Source organism: Xenopus tropicalis, chromosome 4 (genome assembly GCF_000004195.4).
Source record: "Xenopus tropicalis strain Nigerian chromosome 4, UCB_Xtro_10.0, whole genome shotgun sequence".
Lineage (NCBI taxonomy): Eukaryota > Metazoa > Chordata > Amphibia > Anura > Pipidae > Xenopus > Xenopus tropicalis.
Genome location: NC_030680.2, coordinates 36,974,962 through 36,991,897, shown reverse-complemented (window position 1 = coordinate 36,991,897; position 16,936 = coordinate 36,974,962). Strand labels below are relative to the sequence as shown.

The 16,936-nt window shown below is 38.4% G+C and overlaps 2 protein-coding genes across 4 annotated transcripts; one reads left to right on the top strand and one right to left on the bottom strand.

Moving 5' to 3' along the window:
* Positions 1–8: 8 nt before the first annotated feature.
* lbhd1 (LBH domain containing 1) lies at positions 9–5,910 on the top strand. The gene is made up of 4 exons (NM_001016100.2): positions 9–54; positions 340–464; positions 784–881; positions 5,260–5,910. Exons 1-4 carry the CDS (start codon positions 19–21, stop codon positions 5,397–5,399), a joined length of 399 nt encoding a protein of 132 aa, NP_001016100.1. The 5' UTR covers positions 9–18; the 3' UTR covers positions 5,400–5,910.
* A 3,528-nt stretch (positions 5,911–9,438) lies between these two features.
* LOC100493420 lies at positions 9,439–16,832 on the bottom strand. Of its 3 annotated transcripts, XM_018093446.2 has the most exons (4): positions 16,743–16,832; positions 14,046–14,231; positions 10,761–12,458; positions 9,439–10,730 (listed from the first exon to the last, which is right to left on the bottom strand). In XM_018093446.2, exons 3-4 carry the CDS (start codon positions 12,443–12,445, stop codon positions 10,217–10,219), a joined length of 2,199 nt encoding a protein of 732 aa, XP_017948935.2. In that variant the 5' UTR covers positions 12,446–12,458; positions 14,046–14,231; positions 16,743–16,832; the 3' UTR covers positions 9,439–10,216. The 3 variants fall into 3 exon arrangements, with proteins under 3 accessions (XP_017948935.2, XP_004919757.2, XP_012809791.2); XM_004919700.4 differs by having other exon boundaries at positions 9,439–12,458; XM_012954337.3 differs by lacking the exon at positions 14,046–14,231 and having other exon boundaries at positions 9,439–12,458; positions 16,743–16,829.
* Positions 16,833–16,936: the final 104 nt, after the last annotated feature.

Genomic DNA, 16,936 nt, shown 5'->3' with positions numbered 1-16,936 from the left:
GTTCCATGTGATTCCAGCATGGCTCCTGGAGGAAAGATTAACCGTCCAAAGAAAGTAAGGCAGTGGGGGTGGAGAAATTACTGAATTCATGGGCAAAATTCTTGAGCTTTCTGACTTTTAATATTTCTAAATTTTATTCAACTAAGGTTGTGTTCTCTTGATCTCTTTAAATGGAAGGCTTTACACTGTCAGGCAGTAGATACAATAAGGCAAGATGGTAGGGTTTGTGTATATGTAGCTTGCAACTTTTGTTGCTATACAGCACGAGCTGCTTACTTAGAGGGAAATATGATGTCACTGTAAGAAGATAATGCAATAAATACAATTTTTTTTACATAGGATTTACAGAAGAATCTGTTCAAACGCCGTCGCGTTCTGAGTCGAGAAAAGCGCAAGAAGCACAAAATTGTTGGAGCTGTGGTGGACAAAGAATTAATAACTGTCAATCACCTCAGGAAGAGAAGGTAAACAAATGATTTTCTTGCAATACTGCCCCTTGCAGGATGCAGCTTACCCCAGGGTGCAAGTGCTTCTCAACAGAGGTTTAAGGGGCACACACTTTTGCTCTAGCACTTGCACCCCTGGAGTATTGTAAGTTATCCTACTGTGTTTCATTAGAAGCCAGTTAACTGGACTCATGCCACTAGGCTGTTGTGCCTCACTTGCACCTCCACACCCACCTGCTTAATGCAATACCATCCAAATCCAATTATAATATTATTTGTTATGTATTTATTTGTTTATGTACCTTTTAATTTTAGTTTGTAATTATTCCATCTCTAGTTCAAGCTCAAGAGCTAACATAACTCTTTCTGGGAAGAAAAGAAGAAAGCTAATCAAACAGATTCAACATCTTCAAAAAGAAAAGGAAACAATGGATGGTGAGAATAACGTTTAAAGGGTTATTTCTTCTCTATATCCAGTGTGACCATTTCTTTAACCAATAACACATACACTGATGGCACACAGGGATTTTTATTAACCCATGTATTTCAGTCATAAGTGCTGCTGCTGTCAGGTGTTGCCTATTCAGGTGTATAGGAGGCAGCAAGGGCTGCTTTGAGAATTTCTATGGCAATTGAAGTATATACTATACATAGTAACATAGTAACATAGTAAGTTGGGTTGAAAAAAGACATACGTCCATCAAGTTCAACCATAATGCCTATACCTAACCTGCCTAACTACAAGTTGATCCAGAGGAAGGCAAAAAACCCCATCTGAAGCCTCTCTAATTTGCCTCAGAGGGGAAAAAATTCCTTCCTGACTCCAAGATGGCAATCGGACCAGTCCCTGTATCAACTTGTACTAAGAGCTATCTCCCATAACCGTGTATTCCCTCACTTGCTAAGAATCCATCCAGCCCCTTCTTAAAGCTATATAATGTATCAGCCAGTACGACTGATTCGGGGAGGGAATTCCACAACTTCACAGCTCTCACTGCAAAAAATCCTTTCCGAATATTTAAATGGAACCTCCCTTCTTCTATGTGCGGGGATATCTCCACACACATAATATCAGCGTAGGCATCCATGGTAAAAGGGGTAATTTGGTCAGGCTCCTTCAGGTCTTTCCTATTCAAGTGACTGGTAGACAGCAGGGACAGTTTTTTGCATTTCTCCATTGGCCAAAATGTATCTTCACCGTAAACCGTAAAGGGTCAGTAACATTGTAACATAGTTGATTTGAGTTGAAAAAGGAACTGTTAAATGTATTACTTTAATCTACCATCACAGCATCACCTGGAAGGGCATTCCACAACCTCACTGCCCTCAATGTTAAGAACCACATAAGCTGCTTAAAATAAAGTTCTGTTCCTCATATTTAAAGAAATACTGTCATGGGAAAACAAGTGTCCAGCAGAATCCTGCATTGAAATGAATTTTTAAAAAACACAAACAGATTTTATTTATATTTAATTTTGAAATTACACATGGGGCTAGACATATTCTTTATTTTCCAGGGTGCCACAGCCATGTGATATGTGCTCTAATAAACTTCAGTCACATTTATGGCTGAGCTGAAAGTTGGAGTGATATCACCCCCCTCCCAGTAGCCAATCAGCAGTAGATATCAGAATAGCACTCAACAGTAAAGGTCCCCATACACGTGAAGATTTGTTGGCGAGGTCGCCAAGCGAGCAGATCTTCACCCGATATCCCCACCTACGGGTGGGTGATATTGGGGAACATGTAGGCTAATTCGATCATTTGGCCCTAGGGCCAAACAATCAGATTATAATGGCAGCAATTGGGCAGTCGGTTCTGGGGCCGCATCAACGAGCCGATGCGGTCCCCGATCCGACTGAATCTTTTAACCTGCCCGATCGATATCTGGCCAATTTCAGGTCAGGTATCGGTCAGGTGTGGGCGTCGTTTCTGCCCCTACACGGGCCAATAAGCTGCCGAATCAGTCTAAGGGACCGATATCGGCAGCTACAAACGGCCCGGGACTTTAAGAAATCCAAGTCTGGCTTTGGACTCCTCCAGTTACATGGGAGTAGGAGAAACAATAGGTTACCTGAAAGCAGTACTAATGTGTAGCGCTGGCTCCTTCTGAAAGCTGAGACTCGGGCACAATGCACTGAGATGGCGCCTACACACCAATATTAAAGCTAAAAAAATTAATTTGTTGGTTTAGAAATAAAATGTTAAATGGTAGAGTGAATTATTTGCTATGTAAACAGTGTAATTTAGAAATAAAAAGTACACCATAAAAATTAACAGTATCCCTTTAAAGGGGTGGCCTCTTGTTTTTTTTTTCCAATGGGAAAAAAAGATCCCTGCTATCTGTCTATAATATCCATTAATGTACTTGTATAGAGTTATCATACCTGCCATATATTTGTGCTGCCAGTAGTCTGTCCAGCATTAGATATTTTAACAGACAAGTTAAGAAGTGATAGGTTTAGGAACTTGCAGTAACTATTACTTTACAAAAGTAGACCTATTGGCAAAAAACAGCATGAACTATAGGTGATTTTTAATGTACATAAATACATTAGTGTCAGTCACTTTAAAGGAACACCAAAAAAAAATTTAAAGTGTATCAAAATAATGACTATATTATTGTCCTGAACTGGTAAAAGTGCTTTATAAACAAAACTGTTGTGTAGCCATGGGGACAGCAATTCAAATTGGGGAAAAAAAGAAGAAAAGGCACAGGTTACATAGCAGATAAACTGTGTAGAACACAATGGAAAACCTTTACCTGCTGTGTAACCTGTGCCTTTTTGTCTTTTTCCCCCCGCTTGAATGGCTGCCCCCATGGCTATACAGCAGCTTATTTATATAAACTATAGTAGTGTTTCTGAAGCAAACACACAACTTTTACCAGTGCAGGGCAACAGTACATATTTTAATTAATTTAAACCCTTTTTTTTTTTTAGTGTTACAGTTTCCTTAACCACTGGGGCTAAAAACTGAATACTTATGGTGAGGGTTTACCAAGGAGAAAATGAAGAGGCAAAATTATGTTTTAATTACACACCTTGTTATCCACAAAAATACCCAAATTCTTCTTATATAAGGAGCCCTCCACAACACCTTTTAGTGTATAACTATTGTTATTTTTGCTCAAGTGCATTTATCAACATTGGCCTTCATTTGCCAGTTTGCTGCCCAGTGTTCTATTTAGTCAAACCTCTTAGCAAAGTGCCACCTTTCTGCATGGAACTAATATTTCTTAGTATTATCAGCAAAAAAAGAGTTAGTTCTTACAGTACCCACCTTGAGGTCAATATTAACAAATTAAAGGAGAAGGAAAGGCTAAGTCACTTGGGGGTGCCAAAATGTTAGGCACCCCCAAGTGACTTAGGTCGCTTACCTTGTACCCCGGGCTGGTGCCCCTGTTCGGAGAGAACTGCACCAGCCCAGGGTACGTGTAGGAAGCGCTTCCTCCTTCCTCTCTATTCTGCCGGTGAAATCCATGGGCCGGCGCATGCGCAGTAGAGTGAAAAGCCGACTTTCTTGTTTAAGTTCAGCTTTTCACTCTACTGCACACGCGCGCGCAAGCGAATAGGAAGTAGGAAGCGCTCGCTGCTACTGTTCTCTTCGTACAGGGGCACCAGCCCTGGGTAAAAGGTAAGTGATCTAAGTCACTTGGGGGTGCCTAACATTTTGGCACCCCCAAGTGACTTAGCCTTTCCTTCTCCTTTAAAAAACAACAGACCAGTGGTCATTCGTTGGATGGGTCCATCACTTCCCATCACTTAACAATGTGATCCCCCTAATTAAAACCTTAGCCAAATTCCACTAAATTTTGAGTCTTGGGGCCACCTCCCATGCTTTCACCCCCTCTTAATGAATGTAACCTGTGAGCTATGACTGTATGTACTTTAATAAAAAAGCTCTAACTAAACTCCTGACATTTAATTAGTGACTAGCCAATGCTGTTTTGTTTGTTATATAATTAAATAAAATTCACCTTGAAAAAAATAAAAAGCAACAGACCAAGGACAGACTGATATCCAGATATTGCTTGCTCCCAGCATGCCTTAACGTTTGATCATATATATTAACATATGTTACTTGTGAAGTAGCATGCATTGTTTTAAGAGTCGGAACCAGCAGTACAGACATACTGCTTTCAGTTGAAATTATATTTTAAAATAACTTTTTAAAGGAAAACTATACCCCCAGAATGAATACTTAACATAAGTGATCTATTAAAGAATCTCACCAAACTGGAATATATATATATATATATATATATATCAGTAAATATTGTCCTTTTACATCCTTTCCCTTTATCCACCATTTAGTGATGGGCTGTGTGCTCCCTCAGAGATCACATGACCAGAAATAATGCAGCTTTAACTGTAACAGGAAGTAGTGTGGGAGCAAAAGGAAGAAATCTATCCATTAATTGGCTGATGTGACCTAACGTATCTGTGCCTTGGCTTTTTTGTGGGCACTGTGAATCCTATGATCCCAGGAAGCGGCCCTTAATTCTTAAAATGGCAGTTTTCTATTTAGGAGTACCCAATAGCACATACTACTAAAAAAGTATATCTTTATGAAAATGGTTTATTTAGATGAAGCATAGTTTTACATATGAGCTTGTTTATGCAATATATTTTTATAGAGACCTACATTGTTTGGGGGTATAGTTCTCCTTTAATATATTAGTTGCTTAGAATTATATATTCTTTCATTAGTAATAATTGTATTTTTGAGTTATATTCTTTAAAATGCACAACTTCCTGTATCTCCCAATAACCACTGTTGGCTGTATCTAATGTTCTGTTTCACTCTCCAGTGGAGTCTCCAGTCTCACGCCCTGTAAAGCCTACGAATACAATGGAGATTCAGAGTAGCTGCACAAAAAAGAAGAGCAAGAAAACTAAGGGAGACGTGGAGATGGAGGATGTATCTGCTGAAAACCCTATTGACGAATAATCAGAAAATGTTCATTTTTTTTTTCTAAAGGGACTGGATTATATTTTTGTATGTGTAAGTCATAGACTCTTGATACATAAGAGACAATAATACGGAAAGTGTTGATGGACTGTTGTGCAGTAGCCACTATTTTTGCACTGGCAGACCATGTGGGAGGCCTTCCTTTACTTGTTGTCATCCAATGTAATTACAGACTGTGCAAACTCTTGCAACAAATATTATGCCTTAAAGTATATCTGCATTTCTAAGCAGGTTGTTCATAACCTGTCTCTTGCATTCCATAGTTCAAAGTGATGTAACTTATTATGTGGAGGGAAGACAAGATCATGCAGGGATTTGTCTTTCCTGCCTCTAAGAGGCTTTGGAAGTATATTGTTTGATTAATTCTCATTTGCATCCACCTTCGTCATGAAAAAATAAGGCAGTAAAATATGAAATAGTAATATAGAGTGTTTAATTTTATGTGGAAAATGAACTGACATTAAAAACACTTATGTTTCAGTCTTTTGATCATTTCCAATGGTCTCAGTATCTTGTATACTGTCTTTGTGCAGCTTGGAAGGGACCGATATGGTCTGAAACATTGCTGTAATCATACCATATTACTAATAGAGGGAGTATTACAGGTTTTTGATTTACAATGATCTCCTTGTTCTAGAAGCATGTTCTACACTGTTCGTGCAGCACTCTGACATGCTTGATTTAACACAAACTCATGGTGGCTAAATATCTATGTAGTGGTTCAGTGTTTTACAATGGCATTGCCTAATGCACTTTTAAGATCCTCAAATGTGCAGAGTAGGGACAGATATTCTTGTGCTGTGCTGCGCTGCGCGTGTGTCTATACCAGCTTTGTTCAGCTTTAGTTAAATTGAGCTTTATAGTGGTAACATTGCCAGCATATGGTGCAAAGGCAGATAAACGGAAGCACCTGAACATATGATAGGTTACTTATTAGTATAGCATTTACCTATTGGTTAAGCTTATGGAAAGGTGTTCAGAGCAAAGGGGCTGATTCTTGGCCTGTTTTTCCACAAGCCAAGAATCAGCCTAGTGTGACCACAGCCTTAAGTTTTCATGCCTGATGAAGCATGGTTGTGTCCTGTTTCCCCTATGCTTGGAACTGATTTGACTGCACAAGTCATGTCTGGGGCTAAATATATGTGAAAGTAAATTTGGCCATCCAAATAAAATTTCTCACTTTATGCATAAGCTTCTTGAATCAGTCACCAGTGTCAGTCAGTCTGATGACTTCTCTTACTGAAACACTTTGATAAGATCCAACAAATGCCTAATAATTCACAATCTTCTTCTAAGTTATTATTGATGTGCCCTCTTACTAGGGATACAGTTCTATAAAGGATGTCGGGAAAGAAGCCGCACCAATTAGTGTCAAGTTCAACCTTGTATGTCTATATAAAACCTGCCTAACTACTATTTGATGCAGAGGAAGGGGAAAAAAAATTCTGAAGCCTCTTCAAAAATTCCTTCCTGATCCAAGATAGCAATTGGAAGAGCCATCTTTCTTCGCTTGCTAAAAAGCCATTCAACCCCTTTTTGAAGCTGTCTAATGTGTCTGCCAATAGCACTGATTCAGGGAGAAATTCACGGCTCTCACTGTAAAAAAAAAAAAAATCCCTTTCTGAATATTAAGATGGAGCCACCTTTCATTTATTAAATCAAGTGGTAGCTACAAAACAATAAAACTATATGACCTATTGATTATGTTGGCTATATTGTAGTTACAAACAAAAAACAGCAATGAATAAGGAAGGCAGCTTCTCTGATCATTGAGCCCTTCCCTGTAGATCACCTCCTGGCTCCCTGACATACATACCCTATGGGGCTGATTTACTAACCCACGAATCCGACCCGAATTGGAAAAGTTCCGACTTGAAAACGAATATTTTGCGACTTTTTCGTATGTTTTGCGATTTTTTCGGATTCTGTACGAATTTTTCGTTACCAATACGATTTTTGCGTAAAAACGCGAGTTTTTCGTATCCATTACGAAAGTTGCGTAAAAAGTTGCGCATTTTGCGTAGCGTTAAAACTTACGCGAAAAGTTGCGCATTTTTCGTAGCGTTAAAACTTAACGCTACAAAAAATGCGCAACTTTTCGCGTAAGTTTTAACGCTACACAAAATGCGCAACTTTTTACGCAACTTTCGTAATGGATAGGAAAACTCGCGTTTTTACGCAAAAATCGTATTGGATCCGAAAAATTCGTAAAGAATCCGAAAAAATCGCAAAGTACCGATCATTACGAAAAAAACGCAATCGGACTCCATTCGACCCGTTCGTGGGTAAGTAAATCAGCCCCTATGTGTAATAAAAGGAGTTACGTTTGCCCAGGTGCAGTAACCCATATAACCAATAAGATGTTTGCTTTTGGTTGTAATTGTCGGGCAAGTTTCAGACATCTCTTTTTTTTTTTTTGGATCCAGCCGAATCAAAGTGCAAACTGAATCCAAATGCTTAAAATCATGTGACTCTTGATCACAAACACAGAAGTAAAAATTAATGTTAAGCTTGTACTTCTAGTTAAAGGAACAGTAACACCAAAAAATGAAAGTGTATAAAAGTAACTAAAGTATAATGTGCTGCTGCCCTGCACTGGTAAAAGTTGTGTGTTTACTTCAGAAAGTCTACTATAATTTATATAAATAAGCTGCTATGTAGCCATGGAGGCAGCCATTCAAAGGAGAAAAGGTACAGGCACATAGCAGATAACAGATAAAACACTATTGTATTCTACAGAACTTATCTGTTATCTGTTATGTAACCTGTGCCTTTTCTCCTTTTTTCCAGTTTGAATGGCTGCCCCCATGGCTACACAGCAGCTTATTATATAAACTATAGTAGTGTTACTGTAGCAAACACACCAGTTTTACCAGTGCAGGGCAACAGTGCATTATATTTTTATTACTTTAAAGCTCTTTCATTTTTTGGTGTTACTGTTCCTTTAACCTTGTAGCTTAATTTACATATGCAAATTAGGATTCAGATTCAGTTTGGTATTCATCTGAATCTTTTACAAAGGATTTGGAGTTTGGCCGAACAAGAAAAAAAAGTGGATTCAATACATCCCTAATTTTTATCATATAACACTGTAAAAAGGTAGAGTACAATTATTATACAAGAATCAATCAATGGAATAATATTATAATTAGTCTACTACTAGCTACACTCGGGCAGATTTATCAAAGTACGATTTTTTTGTATCGTACTTTTTAGTATGAAAGTATGAAAAAAATCGTATTTGAAAATACGAAAAAATCATATCGTATAATGTCCGAAAAGTATGATTTTCTTGTATCTGAATGATCGTAAAATGCAGGAAAACCTTTCTGACTTTGATCCTTTTGTACATGATTTTGGAAGCCTCCCATAGGACTCAATGGCACTCTGCAGCTCCAACTTGGGAAAAGGAAAGTCAGGATACCGAAGCTTGATTGAATCTGAAACGTTCGTACTCGGCGTGACAAATACGATTTTGTCACACAAATTGTTGCGCTTTTTGTCGCAAAGTACAAAAAAGTCACGCAAATGTATGAAAAAGTTGCAGAAAATCCGCAAAAGTTGTAAACTTTAGAAAAAAATAAGATTTTTTTTGTATTCGGAGTTGTACTTTGATGAATGTGCCCCTAAGGGTCCGAATAAAAAAAAATTCGTATTTTTTCAACAGCACGCTCGGGGGATGGGACAATGTTCTGATGAGGCAATGAGAGCACTGACTCAGCTTTACTCAGGAAGCTAATCAACCTCAAGCCACGCTGGAGACCGACGCAGGTTAGTAAGGGGTAAGCTACGAGACAAATAGTGCCGCTAAAATTTATGTAGGCATAGTGACTCGTTCCTTTTAAAATTGAAACATGTCACTATCCTTTTAATATTGTGAAGTAGAAATGGGTATATGATTATATTTAGAATTATATTTAACCATATATTTGGTCCTGGACAAAAGGCATCAGAAAACTGGGATGGTTATATTCAAATGCAATATTATTGTGTAATGGCTTAAAAATATCAACAACTCTAAATAAGAAATATATATTTTAATGTTAAATTTAACATGGAAAACTTCCAATTCAGTTAGAGAAGTGATATTATGCCCTCCCTTAATTCACTGAGCCAGCAATATTTGTCATTTCCATAGTAAATAGGTTTACATTTACATATTGCATGCATACCTTTTTTTTATGTATGTGTGATGCTAAATATAAAGAAAAAAAATATTTAGCCAAATATCTTTGAAGATTTCAAAGTTTGAACACATTTGTATCTGGCTTCAATGAGCAAAATGTAAGTACAGGTATGGGACCCATTATCCAGAATGCTCGGGACCTGGGGTTTTATGGATAAGGGATCTTTCCGTAATTTGGATCTCCACACTTTAAGTCTACTAACAGACTATTTAAACATTAAATAAACCCAAAAGGATTGTTTTGCTTCCAATAAGGATTAATTATATCTTATTTGGGATCAAGTACAAGGTACTGTTTTATTATTAGAGAAAAAGGAAATCATTTTTAAAAATCAGAATTATTCAATTATAATGGTCTATGGGAGATGGCCTTCTCGTAATTCGGAACTTTCTGGATAACGGATCCCATACCTGTATATATAAGGATTTAAACAGCTTTAAACAAGTAACATTTTTGAATTGCTTTTAACCATAAACCTTGGCTTATACAATATTTAAGGAAAAAAAAATTCCCTGCTATCTAGGAAAAAATGTATATATTGTTCTGCAGCATAAGATCTGTTAATGTAAAAAAAAAAAAAAAAAAGTGTTTGTAGAAAATATTTTTAACTTAGCGGAGTATTCTTGACCTTGAGGACCACTGATTAACCAGCTCTCCATTCAGAATTTTCAGTGAGTTTGACATTATATCAAGCAAATGATCATCAACCACATCATCTTCAACCCTGTTATTCTGCTTGCAGAAACTGACTTTATAGTGTTTTTCTCCAAAAGGCAAAGGCGAGTTTTGTGGGCAGTTTAGCTTTGCTTCTTCTCTACTCACATTTCTGTTTTGTGAAAGAGCAGCCAGAATTGTATCTGCATACATTGAGTCCATATTAAGCGACAATCGTTTAGATTTGTATTTGAGGACGTTACTGCGAAAGCTCTCTAGGTCTCTTGTGTGGCAAAATTTTTCTATTTTTGAAATGTCTCTGAGCAAGGCTTTGTCATTAATAATTTTAGACAGGGGAGCATATGCAGGATGTTCAGATGTAATCCATGCAAACCTGCGCGCTTTCACAGCAGGAATTCTCTTGTGTTGGCATTTTTTGTAATTTTCCAAGGAATGGAAACTGTGCTTATTTGATAAATGGAACATAACAGATTTCCATTTATCGAGCAAAACGTCAACATCTTGGTTACAGGTCTGCGCACACCACCAGAGATGATTTGTTATTGCAGAGATCCACTTGTAGATGTCACGACAGTGCCTTTTCTTACTTGCCACAATGAGTTTTTTTGCCAGACTTTTACATAGACTCCACACATCAAGCTGGTGGTCAATTCTACAGTATTTTGTTTCCATGAGTTTTCCGATATCGTCATGATGGCCTGTAGCAATGATCTTGACATCTACATGTTCATCTAACAGATTGTCTAAGCATGTCTCGAATGTAGCCTTTTCCACCTCAGCAGAGGTTTTTCCTCTTCCAAGTTGGTCAATAGTAAAGGAAAGAATTTTTTTGGACACTACATCCATCATGGTGTACGTGCAGTATTTAGCTGCCTGGCCAGGAGTATCAAACTGGCAGTCTCCAGCTACAGCAACTGATTTTCCAGACAATTCCTTTTTATTATACTCTTGCTCCTGGCGCCAGCGTAGATCAATTGCTGGAAAAAGATATGACATTTGGTATTTATAATAGGTAGAAAGTGAAAAAGACGGGATACCTAATAAATTCAACATTGTTTTAACTTTCTGAAATGAAGAACCACAGAGAAGAACACAGTTGGCTAATAAAACATTTCCAACAGGAATATCACCAGATAACGGCTGTGAGTTCCATATAAGCGAGTCATGACCATCCAGGCATACAAGCTTTACTTGAACCATGCTTCCATCAATGGATTTTTGAATATCTATGATAGGTGCTTGACACGGCTGTGTTTGCTGATGCTGGCATTTAATAAGATACAGTAGACTATCAAGGTTCTCCTCGAAGATGATAAATTTTCTGTGTCTTACATAGCCACAATGTTTGTGTATGGCAGACTGCTTTAGACTTTCAGTAGTTAGATTAAGAATGTTTTGATCTGTTGAGATGCCCTCTGGTGAATTTGTCAGGCTTGGTGAAGATTCCCCTTCTAGTGTATGAACAGTAGGTAAATATTCTTTTGAAGAAAGTGACTTTTTACTTTCTGAAACACTTGATATATTTTCAAGAGGATCCACACTTTTATAGGGATCAACAAAACAAACTGGATATGAATGATCTTTCTCGACCTTCCAAGGTTCTGCCTCTATTGAATCATCACCGGTTTGTATGCCGATTTCCATTTTACACGGAGGTTCGGTTTGTGTTGCAATGTCCTGATTGACAGACATTTTCGTTGTCAATGTACCCGCATCAGTTCGACTTTTTCTGTCATTAGTTTGTGTCCCGATAGTGATAAGTCTTGAAACTACACGTACAACTGTGAATGTTGATGGATCATCTACTCTCACTCTCTTTGCAGCAGGATCTGAAGAACCACAACTCTGAGCTCTTATTATTGAAGGTACTGGAGAAGTAAGGAAAATTGTTGGGACTGCATTTGGCTTTAGTATCCTCTTTGATCCTTTATATGTATAAAAGTGTTCTGAGAAGTGGGTAGAGCACATTCTAAAATTTGAATTTTTAGTTCCCCTTAAAATTTTGTCTGCCACTAAATCAAGATCATGACCATATTGTCCTGTTTGCATTAGCCATTTCTTTATTTGATGTAAATTATGTCGAAAGGCATGAAGGGTAACATCCGGGTGTTTTAATTTTTGGCCTGTTCTGTGAGGACATCCCTTTACAATGCAATTTGGCATGTTTAGTTGTAACCTAAGAAGGCAAGATTCCAAAAATCTACTGCATGCAAAACTATAACATTACTGTAAAACTTTGTTTTACTATACTGGATCAAAAATTGAGGTGACACTAATGCATGGTGAATGGGGCAAAATATCACTTTAACAAACCATACAATCTACTGTAGTGATGGACTGAAGAGGAAGATTACTGACTTGGCGAAAGAGGACACAATATATTTTGCTAAATTTTATTGAAAAAGCAATAACTTTTCTACGGTAATGTTGGCTGAATAAGAAATATCATTTTGTCCTAAGGTTATTGACACTATTGCTCAGTGCAAAAAAAACTACAGCAGTTGTGGTGTAGTAAGAGCCAACAATCAAATGCACAACGGATATAAAATCTGAGTTAAGGGTTTTACAAGAGTTAATAAACTAATGCTGTAATAGATGTCACCAGAGCTATTTAAGTAAGGGTGTCTCAACAGATGACACTATTCAGGTAAGATTATCACAAGAGCAGCCACTCAACTAAAATGAGGGTTTTAAAAGATTTGCCATTTTTTTCAGTATGGATGAAATTATAGCTAAATCTCTACAAAGGTCTACAAGAGCTGCAGTAAAGCTGCTCCATATTGGTTGATATTGTATTGCAGTAAGTGTGTCAAAAAGCCCCCACTATTCATGTGAAATTCTGTTCTCATGCAGAGCATTAAGTGTAGTATTTTGTGGTACAGGATAGGACCTGTTATCCAGAATGCTCGGGACCTGGGGTTTTACAGATTTGTTTGCTTCCAATAAGGATTATATCTTGTATATACCTGATTATATCTTAGTCCGTAATTTGGAACTTTATGGAAAACAGGTTTCCAGATAACAGGTCAATAGCAAAATAAACAAATCAAATACAGTTATGGAGTATATTATCCAGAATGCTTGGGGCATATGTTTTTGTCTGTAATTTGGAACACTTTGAATCTACTTTGAACTAAAAATAATTGAAACATCCAATAGACCCAATAGGACGGTTTTGCCACGAATATGGATTCACACAGCTTAGTTACAATCAAGTACAGGTATAGGATCCCCTATCTGGAAACCCGTTATCTAGAAACTTCCAAATTACGGGAAGGCTATCTTCCATAGACTTCCATAGCAAATAATTCTAATTTTTAAAAATGATTTCTTTTCTCTGTAATAATAAAACAGAACATTGTACTTGATCCCAACTAAGATATAATTAATCCTTATTGGAGGCAAAACAATCCTGTTGGGTCAAAATTATGTTTAAATGATTTTTTAGTAGACTTAAGGTATGGAGATCCAAATTACTAAAAGATCTGGAAAGCCCCAGGTCCTGAGCATTCTGGATAACAGGTCCTATACCTGTACTGTTTTATTACTACAGAGAAAAAGAAAGCAATCTAAAATAATTAGTTATTTGCTTAAAATGGACTTGGAGACAGCCTTACCATAATTAGGAGCTTTCTGGATAACAGGTTTCTAGATAAGGGATTCTTTACTGGTACCATAACAGTGAGTGATGCTAGACTCTTCTAGATACCCGGCAGGTTATCAACATTTATAGAATAAATAGCAAATTAAGGAAAGCAAATACCTCAAAATTGTCAGTGCCGCAAGACTGTTCAAGGCAGAAACTGCAAGGCTAGCAGAACAGTCTTTGAATCAGCCTGCTAATCCAGGTGTCAGGCAAACATGGCTGAATAACAGCCAAATGGTTATAACTCCAGAAAATCAGTCAGTGAGAACACTACTTCCATATGGATGCCATAGCTGACATTTTCTGTAACAGTAGAAAAAGAGCTGATATTCTACCAAACTAAGGTTTGCATGAACAAAGTCATTTTCACTGCAGTAAGGGTCCCACAAATTCTGATATTATCTGACAGTTAGGGTGTTAAAAGTGTTGACCCACAAACGGCTTAAAGGAGACATGTCACTCAGACATAAAAAGTTGTATAATAAAAAGTCCAAATTAAACATGAAACACAAATGACTTTTTTATTAACAGATCCATACCCATTATAAAGAGCCTTTGGCACTTAGTAAAGATTCACATTTTTCAAAACAACCGGAGTGCTGCTGTTTTCTTCATTTTTGAATTTATCTGCCCAGGCAGTGGGTACAGCGTGCACCTGGGGCTGCAAGAAGCTATTTTCACTGTGTAAGCACATGTTAACTGATTCCATACCCATTATAAAGACATTTAAAAATCCCCCATCTTATATTGTCTGCCCCACTTCTATACCTTAGGCATGGAGGCAGGTCACACAACTTACACAAGATTTTGGGGTGATAAAAAGCTTGTCTTTAAGGGCTCTGGCACACGGGGGAGATTAGTCGCCCGCGATAAAACTCCCTGTTCGCGGGCGACTAATCTCCCCGAGTTGCCTACCCCTGCCATCCCACCGGCGAACATGTAAGTCGCCGGCGGGATGGTAGACGCGGCGGGGCAATTTCCGGAAATCGCCGAAAAAGACTCGCGAGTCTTTTTCGGCGATTTGCGCTAAATCGCGCCGCCGCCTCGGGGAGATTAGTCGCCCGCGAACAGGGAGTTAATCGCAGGCGACTAATCTCCCCCGTGTGCCAGAGCCCTAATAGCAGTGTCGACAAAATGGCAGCTGCCTACTTGCTGTGATTCTGTAATTCCAAGACTGAAGGAAACCAGAATTACATTATTTATATAGTGTAAGTGGTTTGTTTGCTTGACAAACACAACAGAAAATTTGGAATTATTTTTAAGGGTTATAGGTCCCCTTTAATGCACTTCCTTGTACTTCCCCTTTTAATGGTAATTGTTGCAAGCAAGTTTGCACGTGTGTCCATTGAGTCTTAAAGTACTGGTTATATACGGAAGCTTTGATGCCCATGGCAAATTGCAAACTATTACCTTTTTTTATTGGTGGGGGGGGTTTGTAAATGGAAAACATAAAACGGACAAAAATGATGGTTTGCATTGTCACGTTTACGCAATTCAAGTGTTTTAAGCAAAGCGATTCCCATTCACCTTAATGAAATGCTATTTTCGGGTAGCGGGATTCTCTGCAGATGATAAAGTGATCCATGTGATAGAACATGAACTGCATTCAATCTGATAACAAAAAATATTACAGTTCAAGTGACTGTCAGTTCTGCGCGCTGTATATTTGCCCAATATGTCCAGTTGAAAGGGTAACAAATATCATTTATGAACATCTTTATTATATTAAACCTTTACTTATTTCAGCATTGAAACCTCATCCCATTAACTCAAGCTACATACACATGTAAAGGGAAATATATACCCTTTCTGACAAACTCATTCTGAGCTTCTAAAAAATAAACAATGTTTTTAATTTGCAAAAGGGCATACATGATTCTACATTTGATAGGCAGCTTTGTCCTCCCCCCCTTTAAGCTCTGTAATGCAAGTGTACATAAAGCAACCTGTTCCTCACCTTTCTTTACTATGAAGTGACTTGTTCTGGAACTGTAAATCTCTCTGCTTTTCATAGTGTGGGTGCCAGATTCTATAGACAGCAGAGGGACTTCAGGTTCCAGAATGCATAAAGTGAGGGAGGGGCTGAATTACCCTGTGAGCCTATGGGGGTAGATAATTGGTCCCTGCAGCACAGGCAGGTTAGTTATTATGGTTTCCTTTTCTATGTGTGGAATCAAACAGGTCTGTGTAAAAAGAAAAACTTTTTTTTTTTTGTCTTTTCCTTTTAGTGTATGGCCAGCATTACTGCATTTTGCTACTCTAAAGAAATTTCCTGCAAAAAAAAACAAACAAAAAACCTTAGAAGCAGTGGAGGGGCACCTGTTATACCCCTCACAGGGACAGTTAGTCACACCCAGCTAGTACCCCAGCACACAGGCCTGGGGTACTTAACTTGAAAGTGCGCCAAAAAACGTTCTGTGCTGTGCTTGCACTTGCCAGGTGCGGACAGGGAATGCCGGGAACAGTGGGAATGCCGGGAACAGGACAAAATGGAGGCACGGTGCGTGCAAGTAAAGTTACCCGGGGTCTGAGCATTTTTTGAGACGAGAACCTGGTAATAAGTGACTAGAATCACTAACAGCTTGGCACCTCCCACTGAATCTACCACACTGAGCCCCTCACAGCCCGCTTTACCCCCATCCAGACACAATCCTGCTTTTACAAACCTTGCACAGCTCGCCTAGTTTCCTCTATAACTGAATAGTTTGTTCTCTCTTCCCCTTGTCACTTCCCTAGCCATACTGTCCTCTAACCTCCACCATCTCTCTGTTTTCCCCTTCCCATAGTGGCTGCACAGCCCAGCATCGCACTCACTTTAAACTCCCCCTCTACTTTAATCTCCCGCGTTTACGTTCCTTTAGCCTTATCTTCTTCTTGCTCCTTAGCCCCTCCTCTTTCTTCCAGCACGGTCATGTGGTCAAGCCATCACGAAGCGTTCTTAGAACACGTTTCCGCATTAAAATTGACTCGCTGGTCTACAAAGATGGCTGCTGGGCGGAAATACGTCA